This window comes from Lipotes vexillifer, unplaced genomic scaffold, assembly GCF_000442215.2.
Source record: "Lipotes vexillifer unplaced genomic scaffold, Lipotes_vexillifer_v1.1 scaffold304, whole genome shotgun sequence".
Lineage (NCBI taxonomy): Eukaryota > Metazoa > Chordata > Mammalia > Artiodactyla > Lipotidae > Lipotes > Lipotes vexillifer.
Window position 1 is genome coordinate 505375 of NW_006788513.1, and position 12341 is coordinate 517715.

General features: G+C 39.5%; 1 protein-coding gene across 1 annotated transcript in view; it reads left to right on the plus strand.

The window, feature by feature from the left end:
* Positions 1–1189: 1189 nt before the first annotated feature.
* The window catches only part of MRPL3 (mitochondrial ribosomal protein L3), a 45906-nt gene continuing 34754 nt past the window's right edge, over positions 1190–12341 (plus strand). The window contains 4 exon segments of the mRNA XM_007472256.1: positions 1190–1281; positions 2289–2473; positions 3509–3600; positions 5482–5580. Coding sequence (XP_007472318.1) covers positions 1190–1281; positions 2289–2473; positions 3509–3600; positions 5482–5580 — 468 coding nt within the window.

Sequence of the window (12341 nt, forward strand, 5' to 3'; positions counted from 1 at the left end):
CCCGCGTCTCCTGCATCGGCAGGCGGACTCTCAAGCACTGCGCCACCAGGGAAGCCCTACCTAGACTTTTTAAGCTAGGGTAGCCAGATCTTGAATAAAAGAGGGTCTTGAAATAGCTAAAATTTTAAGGTTTTATTTCTGAATTTCTAAAAACACACATTTGACAAAGAAGGAAACAAACTTTTGGAGTAATAGAATGAATGCCCAAGATACATCCATGGTGATTAGGTTTATTTGCACCTAAGGTGTATTAGGTATCTATTTAGTGACTCAAAATGAGAGTAATCATTTATTCTCTGTGGCAGTTTCTTCTGGTCAGGAGCCCATGAGTTCCTTGGCTGGGTGGTTCAGGCTTAAAGTTTTTCATGAATTGCAATCATCTGAAAGGTTGCCTGGGACCGGAGGATCCCCTTCCTAGGTGGTTCACTCCTAGCTGGAAAATTGGTTCCTCTTCACATGGGCCTCTCCACAGGGCTGTTTGAGTGTCTGCAGGACATGACCGCTGGCTTTCCCCATAGGGAGCCGTCCAAGAGCCCAAGACACAGTAGCAATACCTTTTATGATCCACCCCTGGAAGTCACACATCATCAACTTGGCCATATTCTGATAGTACATTCCAACCCTGTTTCAGGGCCGACTCTGCCCATCTGCTGGATGTGCTATTTTGGACCAGCACCAAAACTCTAAGTCTGTGTGCCCTCATTTATAATATAAAAATAAAAACCTCCCTTCAGGGCTGTTTTGAACATAAACCAATATAAGATTATCAAGCGCTGCTTAGTACAATGAGCTGCCCCACAACAGACATTACTTAGAAGTGATTTCATTTCCTTAGGAAGCCTGTCCCTAGTTCGCCTCATTCTCCTAAAGTTTGAACTCCGAGCATCCTTTTTATTCCCACCCCTGGAGAGCCCAGTCAGTCAGACCCCAACCTCCCCAGCCGACTCGATCCCGACGTAGGACTATTCAGGAGGCGGAACTCTAGGTCCCGGGGCTCACCTCGGCACCGGCGCGCTTTGCGAACGGACCGGAAATGGCTCCTTGAGCTCTTCGTCCGTAAGGGCAGTCGGGGGCGGCCGGCTGGACGGTCCGGGGGGCCTCTGCGACTGGGTCGCCGGCGCTGGGACGCCCTGAGAGCGGAGCGGCGGGGCCCCCGGAGGTGAAGGGGTTGCGCCCTTCCGGCCTAGTAATGCCCGGTTAGAGGCTGCTGGCTCGGACAGGCGCCCGGGTGCTGGACCGCGGCGCGGGCGGCCTGGGCGCTGCCCGGGGCTCGGTGAACAGGTGGGTGCGGAGGACAGACGAGGGTGCGGCGTGGTTCCTGTGGCCTCGGGCTGTGGCCTTGCCCGGCGTGGGGCTAGGAGGGGGTTCCGTCCAGGCCTGAAGAGTAAGAATCATTGCTCTAAGGACGTGCCCTTTGAAGGATTGGAGGTGTGGGATTTTTTGCTTTTTAATGCTGATGAGCATGAAAACAAGCATTACCAACAGCAATAATATTATCTGCCAATTAGTGAGCATTTACTGTGTAATAAATGTTCTTTTAGGAACATTAGGCTCCTTACGTCATGTAGCCTCACCTTAGAGCTGCTATCATCCGTTTTACAGATACCATCATTTTCCCGTCCTATCATTATTCCGCTTTGCAGGTAAAAGGGAAGCTTAGAGAAAAGTGCTTTGCCCAAGGTCACTTAACTAATAAGTGAAAAATTGGGACTCTAGCCTGGATGTATCTACCTGCCTACAAAAGAGACAGATCGCAGGAAGATTTACGTCTTTTCTGACCCTCCTGGCAAGAATTACACATCTCTTTCCTGACCTCTGTCCCGTAAGGTCTCTCTTGGTGTGTTCAGCTAGTCACAGGTCATGTCTTTTATGGATTTTAGCATTTGCACACCCAGTTTCTTCACCACTCGGAGCCAAGGCTATGTCATTACAGGGGGTTATCAGAGAAAGATCAGTAACCCCACATTTTATCACCTCTACTGGATGTAAACTGTTAACGTACATGTTCTAGTGGACCTGTGGCTTCTCTTGTCTACATAGGACTACACTGTTAGAACTCTGTTTATCCCAGAGGAGAAGAGGAAGAACTTTTACTCCAGGGTAACTATTAACAGTTGAAATATGAGCCCCATTATTATCATGAGGAATGTCAGGGAAAAAACTAGAACAGAATCCAAACCCTTTCCAAAGGCCCTGACTACACTTTCCAACTCATGTGACCTCCCTTCTGTACATTAAGTGGGGAACCTTTTGAATTGTGCTTTGTTTTCTAATTTTTATTTTTACAGAACAGACATCTGGCTTTTGGTGAGAGGTCTCCATGGCAAAAGTGGTACTTGGTGGGATGAGCATCTTTCTGAAGAAAATGTTCCTTTTGTTAAGAAGTTGGTCTCTGATGAAAATAAAGCCCAATTAGCAAGTAAACTCTGTCCTCTGAAAGATGAGCCGTGGCCTATACATCCTTGGGAACCAGGTGGTTATTTTGTATATGTTGTGTTCTCATCGCCTAATTACTGTCTGGCTGGCACGTTTAAAATCGTAGTGACTTCTGAATCAATTTATCATCTCTTTAATTTATTTTCATGTCTTAAGTGTGTCTATTTCCTTGTGGTTTGCTTTGCAAGTATATTTCCAGCATCCTAGTCTACTGTTAGTGAATGTCTGATGATCATCAAGACTTCCTCAAGAAACTGCTTTGTAGGTGAAAAGAGAATTGTTCTGCAAACGTTTTCTTGTTTTCTTCAGATGAAAAATAATAAAATAAATCAGGGAAGAAAAGCTGGAAGAGTGTGATCTAAACTGTAATGTATCACACAGACGTTTGTAGCTGGGGTATTCTGCCTCTCCACGCCTGCCAAGCATAACCCCAGAATCAGCTCTATGTGCCTGGTAGAGTGCTAAATCCATGTGTGGCCAGACCAAAAAGCATAAGGCCTTTCCTGTTCATGGAGTTGTCGTTGGTTGGGGGTTATTGTGGCTGTTGAATTGTTTAATGGCTAGAACTCTTAGTGGAGCAACTTTATCAATTTATGCAGCAAATCTAAGTGTCATGGTGGATGCTGACATATTTTAGCAACATGACCACTTGTGTCATCTCAATAACTCCAGCTAACTTCTTAGAATTTGAGTAGTAGATGTTTCCTAATTAATGAGGTTGGATATGAATTGATATTAGGAAAGCAAAGCATAATGATGGATTTATCATGCCCTCTATTAATACCAGTATTTTAAATACCAGAATATATCAGTTTAACTATTTTCTTTATTTTGTACGGTTTTCTTATATTTTTTATTTTGCAGAGATTTATTGAGTACCAGTATATTATGTCAGGCATGGCTGAAGGCATTTATATCTGTAAGGAACAGTTGTATTTTACTGTATGACTATATCAGCATGTTTCTTATCTGCTTGCTCCTCATATGAAAGCAAAATTTAGGAAATACCGTTGTATCGTGTTGACAAATGTTGAAAAGTCTATGTGAGTATTGATTTGTTTCTAATTGCCAGGTTCCTCTAGAGTAGGCCTTATTGCACTGAAGTTAGGCATGATGCCCTTATGGACCAAAGATGGTCAGAAGCATGTTGTCACATTACTTCAGGTAAGAAACAGAAGATGTAACAAATCTATGTGTGTGCTGAGATCTATTTGTGCAACCCTAAATGGGCAATATTTGTATCCTGAAACATTTGACTGTGTGGTGAAGAAGAGGTAAAGTCGAGCATAGATACTGTAAAAGAGCTTTACTTCTGATGGTGTCAGTGAATGTTCTCACGCATGCCTGAGTGGTGGCTTTCTTTATACTGGCATTGGGATAACTGGGGCAATTAATTAAAAAAAAAAATTGTAACCTAGCTTCTTACAGATCTACTAGTTTAATTCATAATCAGAAAAAAATCTCAGTCCCATCTTATTTTCATTTATGGAGTTCTTTCAATTCAAAATTGTAATTTTGATCTCTTTACTAACTCAGAATGTAACACTTTTGTCTGGGGAAGCAGCATTTGGTTCTCTGAGATAAGGTTAAGCTCTAATGCTTAAGGATATAGGCCCTGGAACCAGAATACCTCAGATGTTGGTTCTGCCATTTTCTAGCTGTGTTCCTTGGAGCACTGTGTCTTATCTGTAAAAGAATAATTTTATTCTGTAGAAGAAATCACTATGATCTCCCCCAAAGGGTTATTGTGAGGCTTGCACAAGATTCTAAATGTCAAGCACTTAAAATTTAAAACAATATTAAATGTCCAATAAATGTTAGCTGTTATTGTCTTTATCATTATTATAAAAAGATTACTGATAAAGTTGAGACCTTCATTGCCCAGATCACTTTGAACAGCTCAGTTCATATTGGAGTCAGGCCTTAGAGAAGCATTTAGAGAGGTGATGGGGAGTAAAATGAGACCTCATGCATGTAAGTGCTTCCAGTGCTGACAGGCACAGGTGGCCTGTAAGCCCTTAGTAAGTTTTTACTGACTCTGAATGATCAAGGAAAGGATTATAGTTTCTGGAACGCTGCAGAACTTTGGGAGCTTTTAGGAATGATGGGTGGGATTGTAAATTGGTACAGCTGCTTCAGGAAATAGTTTAGCATTATGGAAAAGTTGAGGTATGTGAATCAGTGATCTCCCAGTTCCACTCCTGAGTGTTACTAGAAAATGTGAACAGATGATTTATAGCAGCATTACTCTTAATACTCCAAAAGTAGAAATAACTCCCATGTCCATCATAGTAGAATGGGTAAATAAATCATGGTGTATTTACATGATGGAGTGCTGGGTGACAGTGATAATGGACAGAATAGAGCTGCACACAACAGTATGGGAGAACCTTACCTATAGAATCTTGAGTGAAAGCAGGAAAATATGGAGGAGTATATGTGGTCTGACTCCATTTACATAAAGGTTCAATAGACAGCACTGAACTATAGGATTAAACAATACTTTCAAAGGTAGTAATTATAATGAAAAGCTAAATGATTACCATAAATGTCAAGAGAGGTGGTTATTTCTAGGACAGTTCTTCTCAGACTTTACCTCAGAATCACCTGGAGGGCTTATAAAACACAGGTTCTGATTTAGTAGGTCTTGGCTGAGGCCTGAGAACCTGCATTTTCACAGAGTTCCCAGGTGACTGATGCTGCTTGCCTGGGGACCACACTTTGAGAGCCACTGCTCTAGGGGTAAAAAGGGTGGGGAGGAGGAATGGGTATGAGGGGGGAATTGGGAAGAGACACAGAGGTTTGGGGGATTTTTGACATGCGTAGTGGTTACATGCATATTTTCTTTATAAATACTCATTTTGTTGTATATTTGTGTTTTATGCACTTTTCTGTTTGTGTTATATTCAGTATTTGACAGTGTTTTTTTAAGAGTGTGGTTGGTATGGTGAGATAAGATGGATTGGATGGGCCTCAGTGTGGCTGGTATGTAATGTTAGCATGTGTCCTGGCACATACTTAGTTTTTTTATGTTTGTTTTTTTAGGTACAAGACTGTCATGTCCTAAAATATACTCCAAAGGAAAATCATAATGGAAAAATGGCAGCCCTGACTGTAGGAGGAAAAACTGTATCACGTTTCCATGTAAGGGTGCACTTTCATTCCTAGAATAGTGCATTTCATTAGTTTTAGACCTGAATTCTTTGAGATTCTGAATTCTTTTAAGTTTTGAGGATATCCCATAGCCACAGACTTGTCCAGGAGGTGAACTGTGGATTTGGGGGGAGGCAGTCTGATAGAGCTACTGACCCCAGGAGTCTGGGAGACTTTGAGTTTGCTCCAGTACCTCCCTTCACTGTCTGGAACAAGTAACTTCACCTTCTAAGCTTCAGTATTTGCCCAGATGTAAAATGTGGATAAAAATACTACTTACCTAAGAGGTTTGGTACCAGGATTATGTGAGACTTTTCACATGTGCCTGGCATGTAACAGACACTCAAAAGATGGTAGCTATTTGATTATTTTGTGGTTGTTTTATGTTTATTTTCATTTTTTTTCTAAATTGTCTCAACTCTTGACTCCAACAGCATGTGAGGATTTTCATATATTAGAAGTTTTCAGTATTGGGAAGAAAGCTGTGTATGAAGTCACATGAGATTTTTCTGAATAAAGTGTATTTCCCAAGTAGAATACTAATAGAATGCTGAGTTTGTAGTTTAAATGTGAAAAAAATCTGCACAGTTGGTATTTTGGGGGGTTTGGGGATGACTGAAAGCAGAGAATGCCTTTCTAGAAATGGTGATGGTTTTCACTAATGGCTGCTAAAACATCTTTAGGTTTACTAAAACGTTGCTTGTCTCTAGATTAACATTTTTCCATTATAGATTATTTATGAAATGAACATGAATGAAAGTTAGGAGACAACCTGTTTTGTGCAGCTGTCAAAACTAACAAGTGTTTATCGATTGCCTCCTATTTCCTTGTCATAGTTAACTTTTGAACACTTATTACATGCTGGGTAGGCATTAAGTGTTTTACATTTATTAACTTACTTTTTCAGACTCTAAAGATAACGAAGTTAAGTAACTCCCTCAGGGACACCCACCAATAAGAGGTAGAGTGACAGACTCTGAAAGCCTTACTTTGTTAATTGTATCTTGATATCTACCCGTTGGGAATACATAGGGAAGGTGGACTAATAAATTGACTATCTCAACACAGTACTATAAATGCAACAAGCACATTGGCCAATTCTGCTTGTGGAAATCCTAGGAGGTTTCACAGGGAGGAGACCAGAAAGGAGGGTGGGTGCTAAAGGCATGCCAGGCAGAGTGGGCTCTGCAGAAGCAGATGCATGGAAGAGCATTGGTGCTTGGTAAGAGAAGGGCCGTATGTCTGGATCTTAGTGTGCAGTCGGGGAGAATGTGATAAAGGTGTGACGTGGGGTTGTCAGGATGGAGGGCTAACAAGTTTAGACCTCATCACGTAAACTTTGAGGAACTTTCTGAATTCTTTAACCAGGGCAGTGGTCAAATTGTTATCATGGTTAACTAAATTAGAAGATGCCAGGTGCAGGGAGGACATTTAGGAAGTTGTTTAAGCCCTCAGGGAGAGTCGATAAAAGTCTTTTGCCCCAGAGCAGTTGCATTGGGCTTGGAAGAGGCAGGGATTATAAAAGACCAGGTGAGTGTGAGCGTGTGGGAAGAAAACCCAGCAGGTCAGTGCTCATGCCATGACCTGGGACAGGGACAAGGAAAGGGATGCTTTGGAGGAAAGACGTGTTTAAAGTGTTTTAGGAAATCCAGGTGGAATTGTCCTATAAGTATATACTGATCAGCAAATTGGCGCTGATTGGAGTCCTATGGTTTAATAGGCCTATCTCGTAAGTATTAGAGGACTTAGCTATTTTTGCATATTATGGTAGTATAGTTTATTTTTCATTAAGCCTTCATAGTAATATCTGCTATTCCTGACAGCTTATTGCCTAATAATTACAAGGTTCAGATAATACCACAGTAATTAAAAGCACAATGTGATATTTTGGGAAACATTTTTTTAAAATGTCAAATGTTTGTTTTTTTGGGTTTTTTTTTTTGAGGTACACGGGCCTCTCACTGCTGTGGCCTCTCCCGCTGCGGAGCACAGGCTCCAGACACGCAGGCTCAGCCGCCATGGCTCACGGGCCCAGCCGCTCCATGGCACGTGGGAACTTCCTGAACCGGGGCACGAACCCGTGTCCCCTGCATTGGCAGGCAGACTCTCAACCACTGCGCCACCAGGGAAGCCCAAATGTTTGAATTTTTAAGTGTGTAAATATTTGCCCAACTTCCTGTGAATCATGTGAACAGTTCTTCAGTTTGATAGACACCTCTGTTTTCTAATTGATTGTATTTCTGTGTTTTGCTAGGACTGTCATCTTTATTTCATTACCAATTTTGTAAATTTATGACTCTACAGCCTTGGTATTTTGAGTCAGGTGTCCTGTTGGGATAATCCATTCTGCTCCAGCAGATTTGTGAACATTACTTCCTTGGGACTATGCGGTAGTGGGAAATGAGTGGACCTGGGATCAGAAGAGCTGAGTTCTTCCATGGCTGCCAGTAGCTCCTTCACTCCACCTTTTTGAACAGCCATTTTCTTACCCATGAAGAGAAGGAATTGGACTTGATGGTCTCTGAATTCTCTCCCAGTTCTAAGTCTCACATTGGTTCTCAAATATTTTAGTTTTTAAGAAAAAACAAAAGTTCCCCTCCAAAAATGAACTTGTCAGCTCAATTTATTCTATTTTACTTAGTGATAAAGATAGTCTGATTGATGAAGTCTTATTAACATAACAACTAGGGCTTCCCTTGTGGCACAGTGGTTGAGATTCCGCCTGCTGATGCAGGGGATATGGGTTCGTGCCCTGGTCCGGGAAGATCCCACATGCCGCGGAGCGGCTGGGCCCATGAGCCATGGCGGCTGGGCCCGTGAGCCATGGCCGCTGAGACTACACGTCTGGAACCTGTGCTCCGCAGCGGGAGAGGCCACAACAATGAGAGGCCCGCATACCGCAAAAAAATAAATAAATAACATAATAACTAAACTATTACAGAAATGATAGTACTTTTATTTCTACTTTGGTATTTGAGACTCTGGTCTTCATACCTTAAGCTTTATCTCACCAATGAATATATAGCACAGCAGGGTGATTTGGATGCTGTATTCTTATACTGTGGTGAATTTTAACCACTTATCTGACATAAACTTTTAAAACTGTTCACTACTCTGGTATAGAAGTGCTACAGAGGCCCTTTTATTCTTCAAGATATTATTTTTCTAGGACCAGAGGTCATGTATTATAATATTAAGAAAAAAGTTTTGTCTGAATAACTTTTCATCAGAATAGGATGTGAAAATGAAGTTCTAGAATTCTTTAAAAGTAAAGCATTTTGGTTCAGAAAAGAAAAAGATTTTTGAAACTAAAAGTATACAGACTTTCTCTTGCACATTGTAACCCTCAGGGAAACTGCAGGTAGATTGATTATAGAGGGTTTGAGAGAGAGAAGAGACACCTATGAATAGGTAATATTAAATAGTTAAGCATTCTGAAATGAGTTGATTGAATCAGTTTTATTTTTAATAGGGCTAGAATGTTATTATTTTTTTTTAATCTGTAAAGAATTTATGCCTCCAAGAAACTAGACTGCTTTGCTTTTGCTATTTGTGTACCTTATAATAAATAAAAACTGATGTGGTACATAGTGTTTTTGAATAAGGAAGCTAAGTGGCCTTAAAGTTGGTTAAATCAATTCATTTTAGGAGCAGAGAAGCATTTTCATTGTGAGGAGGATAATTGCAGAGAACTCTGAAGAGGGAGGAAAAAAATGGAACCTCATAGATAGGATTATCCAAGTGTGACTCTGCTGTCAGTCTTTTAAATTGCCTTTTGAAATCATTTATTTGGAAGTTAGAGGAAAAAAAGCCCTTTGTTACTGCAGCTGACTCAACTCAACTTGAACATCTGTTTTTTCTCAGGGCAGATACCCAATTAGTTTTATGATATTTTGATTTTAAAAGAAAAAAATTATTCACTTTTAGTGAAATTGGAAGATAATCAGGAAGTATGTATTACCTTTGTCCTTTTTATGTCTCAGTCTATATAGTTACTTAGTCAAGATGTTTATCTTGTCCATTTTGTATTACTAAAAAAAGTTCAGGATTTTTCTCATAAGCCTCCTGGAATACTTAAAAACCAGTATTAATAAAATAATGTTTTTAAGTTACCAGGTGGAATATGTGAAGGTCAAAAATAAAATTGAAGTCTGTTCTAAAATTTAATAAGTCTGAATCCAGTACATCAGGAAAATAATTTTAAGGATCCACATTTTAAAAATTTTTATTGAAGTTTAATTGACCTAAAACACTGTTAGTTCCAGATACACAACATAGTGATTCAGTATCTCTGTACGTTACAAAATGATCCTCACAGTTACCATCTGTCACCATACAAAGTTATTACAATATTATTGACTATATTCCCCATGCTGTACATTTCATCCTCTTGACTCATTTATTTTGTAACTGGAAGTTTACTTCTTAACCTCCCTCACTTATTTCACTCATCCCGTCCACCCCATCCTCCTCTGACAACCACCTGTTTGTTCACCGTATCTATGAGTCTGTTTCTGTTTTGTTACCTTTGTTCATTTGTTTTTTAGATTCCACATATAAGTGAAATCACATGGTGTTTGTCTTTCTCCATCTGACTTATTTCACTTTGCATAATATCCTCTAGACCCATCCATGTTGTTGCAGGCAAGATTTCTTTTTTTTCATGGCTGAGTAATATTCCATTCTGTGTGTGTGTGTGTGTGTGTGTGTGTGTGTGTGTGTGTGTACATACACATATATACACATCTTTATCCATTCATCTAGCGTTGGATACTTAAGTCACTTTCATATCTTAGCTATTGTAAATAACACTGTGATGAACATAGATGTGCATATATGTTTTCGTATTAGTGTTTTTGTTTTCTTTGGAAGAATACCCAGAAATAGAGTAACTAAATTATATGGTATTTCTATTTTTAATTTTTGAGGAACCTCCATACTGTTTTCTGTAGTGGCTGCACCAATTTACATATCTGCCAACCGTGTGCAAGGGTTCCCTTTTCTCCACATCCTCTCCAAAACTTGTTATTTCTTGTCTTTTTGATAATAGCCATTCTGACAGGTGGGAGGCAGTATCTCATTGTGGTTTTATTTGCATTTCCCTGATGATTAGTGATGTTGAGCATGTTTTTTCAAGTGTCTTGGTCATTTGTATGTCTTTGGAAAAATGTCTGTTCTTGTCTTCCTCTTATTTGTTAATTGGGTTGTTAAGTTTCTTTTGCTGTCACATTGTATGAATTCCTTGTGTATTTTGGATTTTGACCCCTTATCAGATATATCTTTTGTGGATATCTTCTTCCATTCAGTAGGTGGTCTTTTTTTTTTTTTTTTTTTTTTTTTTTTTTTTTTTTTTTTGGTGGGGGGGGGTTTTTTTTTTTTTTTTTTTTTTTTTTTTTTTTTTTTTTTGCAGTAGGTGGTCAGTCTCATTTATCTATTTTTGCTTTTGTTTCCCTTGCATGAGGAGACAAATCCAAAAAAATTTTTGCCAAGATCTAGGTCAAAGATTGTACTACCTATGTTTTCTTCTAGGAGTTTTATGGTTTCAGGTCTTACATTTAAGTCTTTAATCCATTTTGAGTTTATTTTTGTATATGATATGAGAAAGTGGTCCAGTTTGATTGTTCTGCATGTAGCTGTCCAGTTTTCCCAACAACATTTATTGAAGAGGCTGTCTTTTCCCCATTGTATTTTCTTGCCTCTTTTGTCATAGATTAGTTGACCATTTAAGTGTGGGTTTATTTCTGGGCTCTCTCTTCTGTTCTATTGATCTGTGTGTCTCTTTTTGTGCCAGTACCATACTGCTTTGATTACTGTAGCATTGTAGTATAGTTTGAAATCAGGGAGCATGATACCTCCAGCTTTGTTCTTCTTTCTCAAAATTGTTTTGTCTATTCTGTGTCTTTTGTGTTTCCATACAAATTTTAGGATTTTTTGTTTTGGTTCTGTGAACAGTGCCATTGGTATTTTGATAGGGATTGCATTGAATCTTTACATTGCCTTGAGTGGTATGACTATTTTAACAGTATTAATTCTTCCAGTCCATTAGCATGGTCTATCTTTCCATTTCTCTGTGTCATCTTCACTTTCTTTCATCAGTGTCTTTTAGTTGTCCAAGTGTCTTTTACCTCCTTGGTTAGATTTATTCCTAGGTATTTTATTTTTTTTGATAATTTGCAATTGCAAGTGGGATTGTTTTCTGAATTTCTCTTTCTGATAGTTCATTGTTAGTGCATAGAAAAGCAACAGGTTTCTATATATTAATTTTGTATCCTGCCACTTTACTGAATTCATTTATTAGTTCTAATAGTTTTTTTGATGGCATCTTTTAAGATTTTCCATATATAGTATCATGTCATCTGCAAACAGTGATAGTTTTATTTCTTCCCTTCCAGTCTGGATTTCTTTTTATTTCTTTTTCAAGGAGCCACATTTTTAAATGAACTTTTGTGTTTGCTTTTGTGGAAGAAGTGAGTATGACTGAGGATGAAAAGCAGGGGCCTTGGTAAAAGCGATGTTGAATATCAGTCTTAGATTTCATCATATGGGAAGTGAAACCATAAAGAATGACTGGAGTGAATGTATGTTATCACTGTTGGAAGAAAGGATAGCTTCCCGAGGGGACTCTGTGAGGTAGAGAACAATCTTCTGTGGACATCCGGAGCAGAGCTGTTCAGTATTTGTTGCACAGTCCCACTGGGGGGCTCCAGGGAGATTCTCAGGGGGCTGTGGACTGATCCAAAAACTAAAGTTCT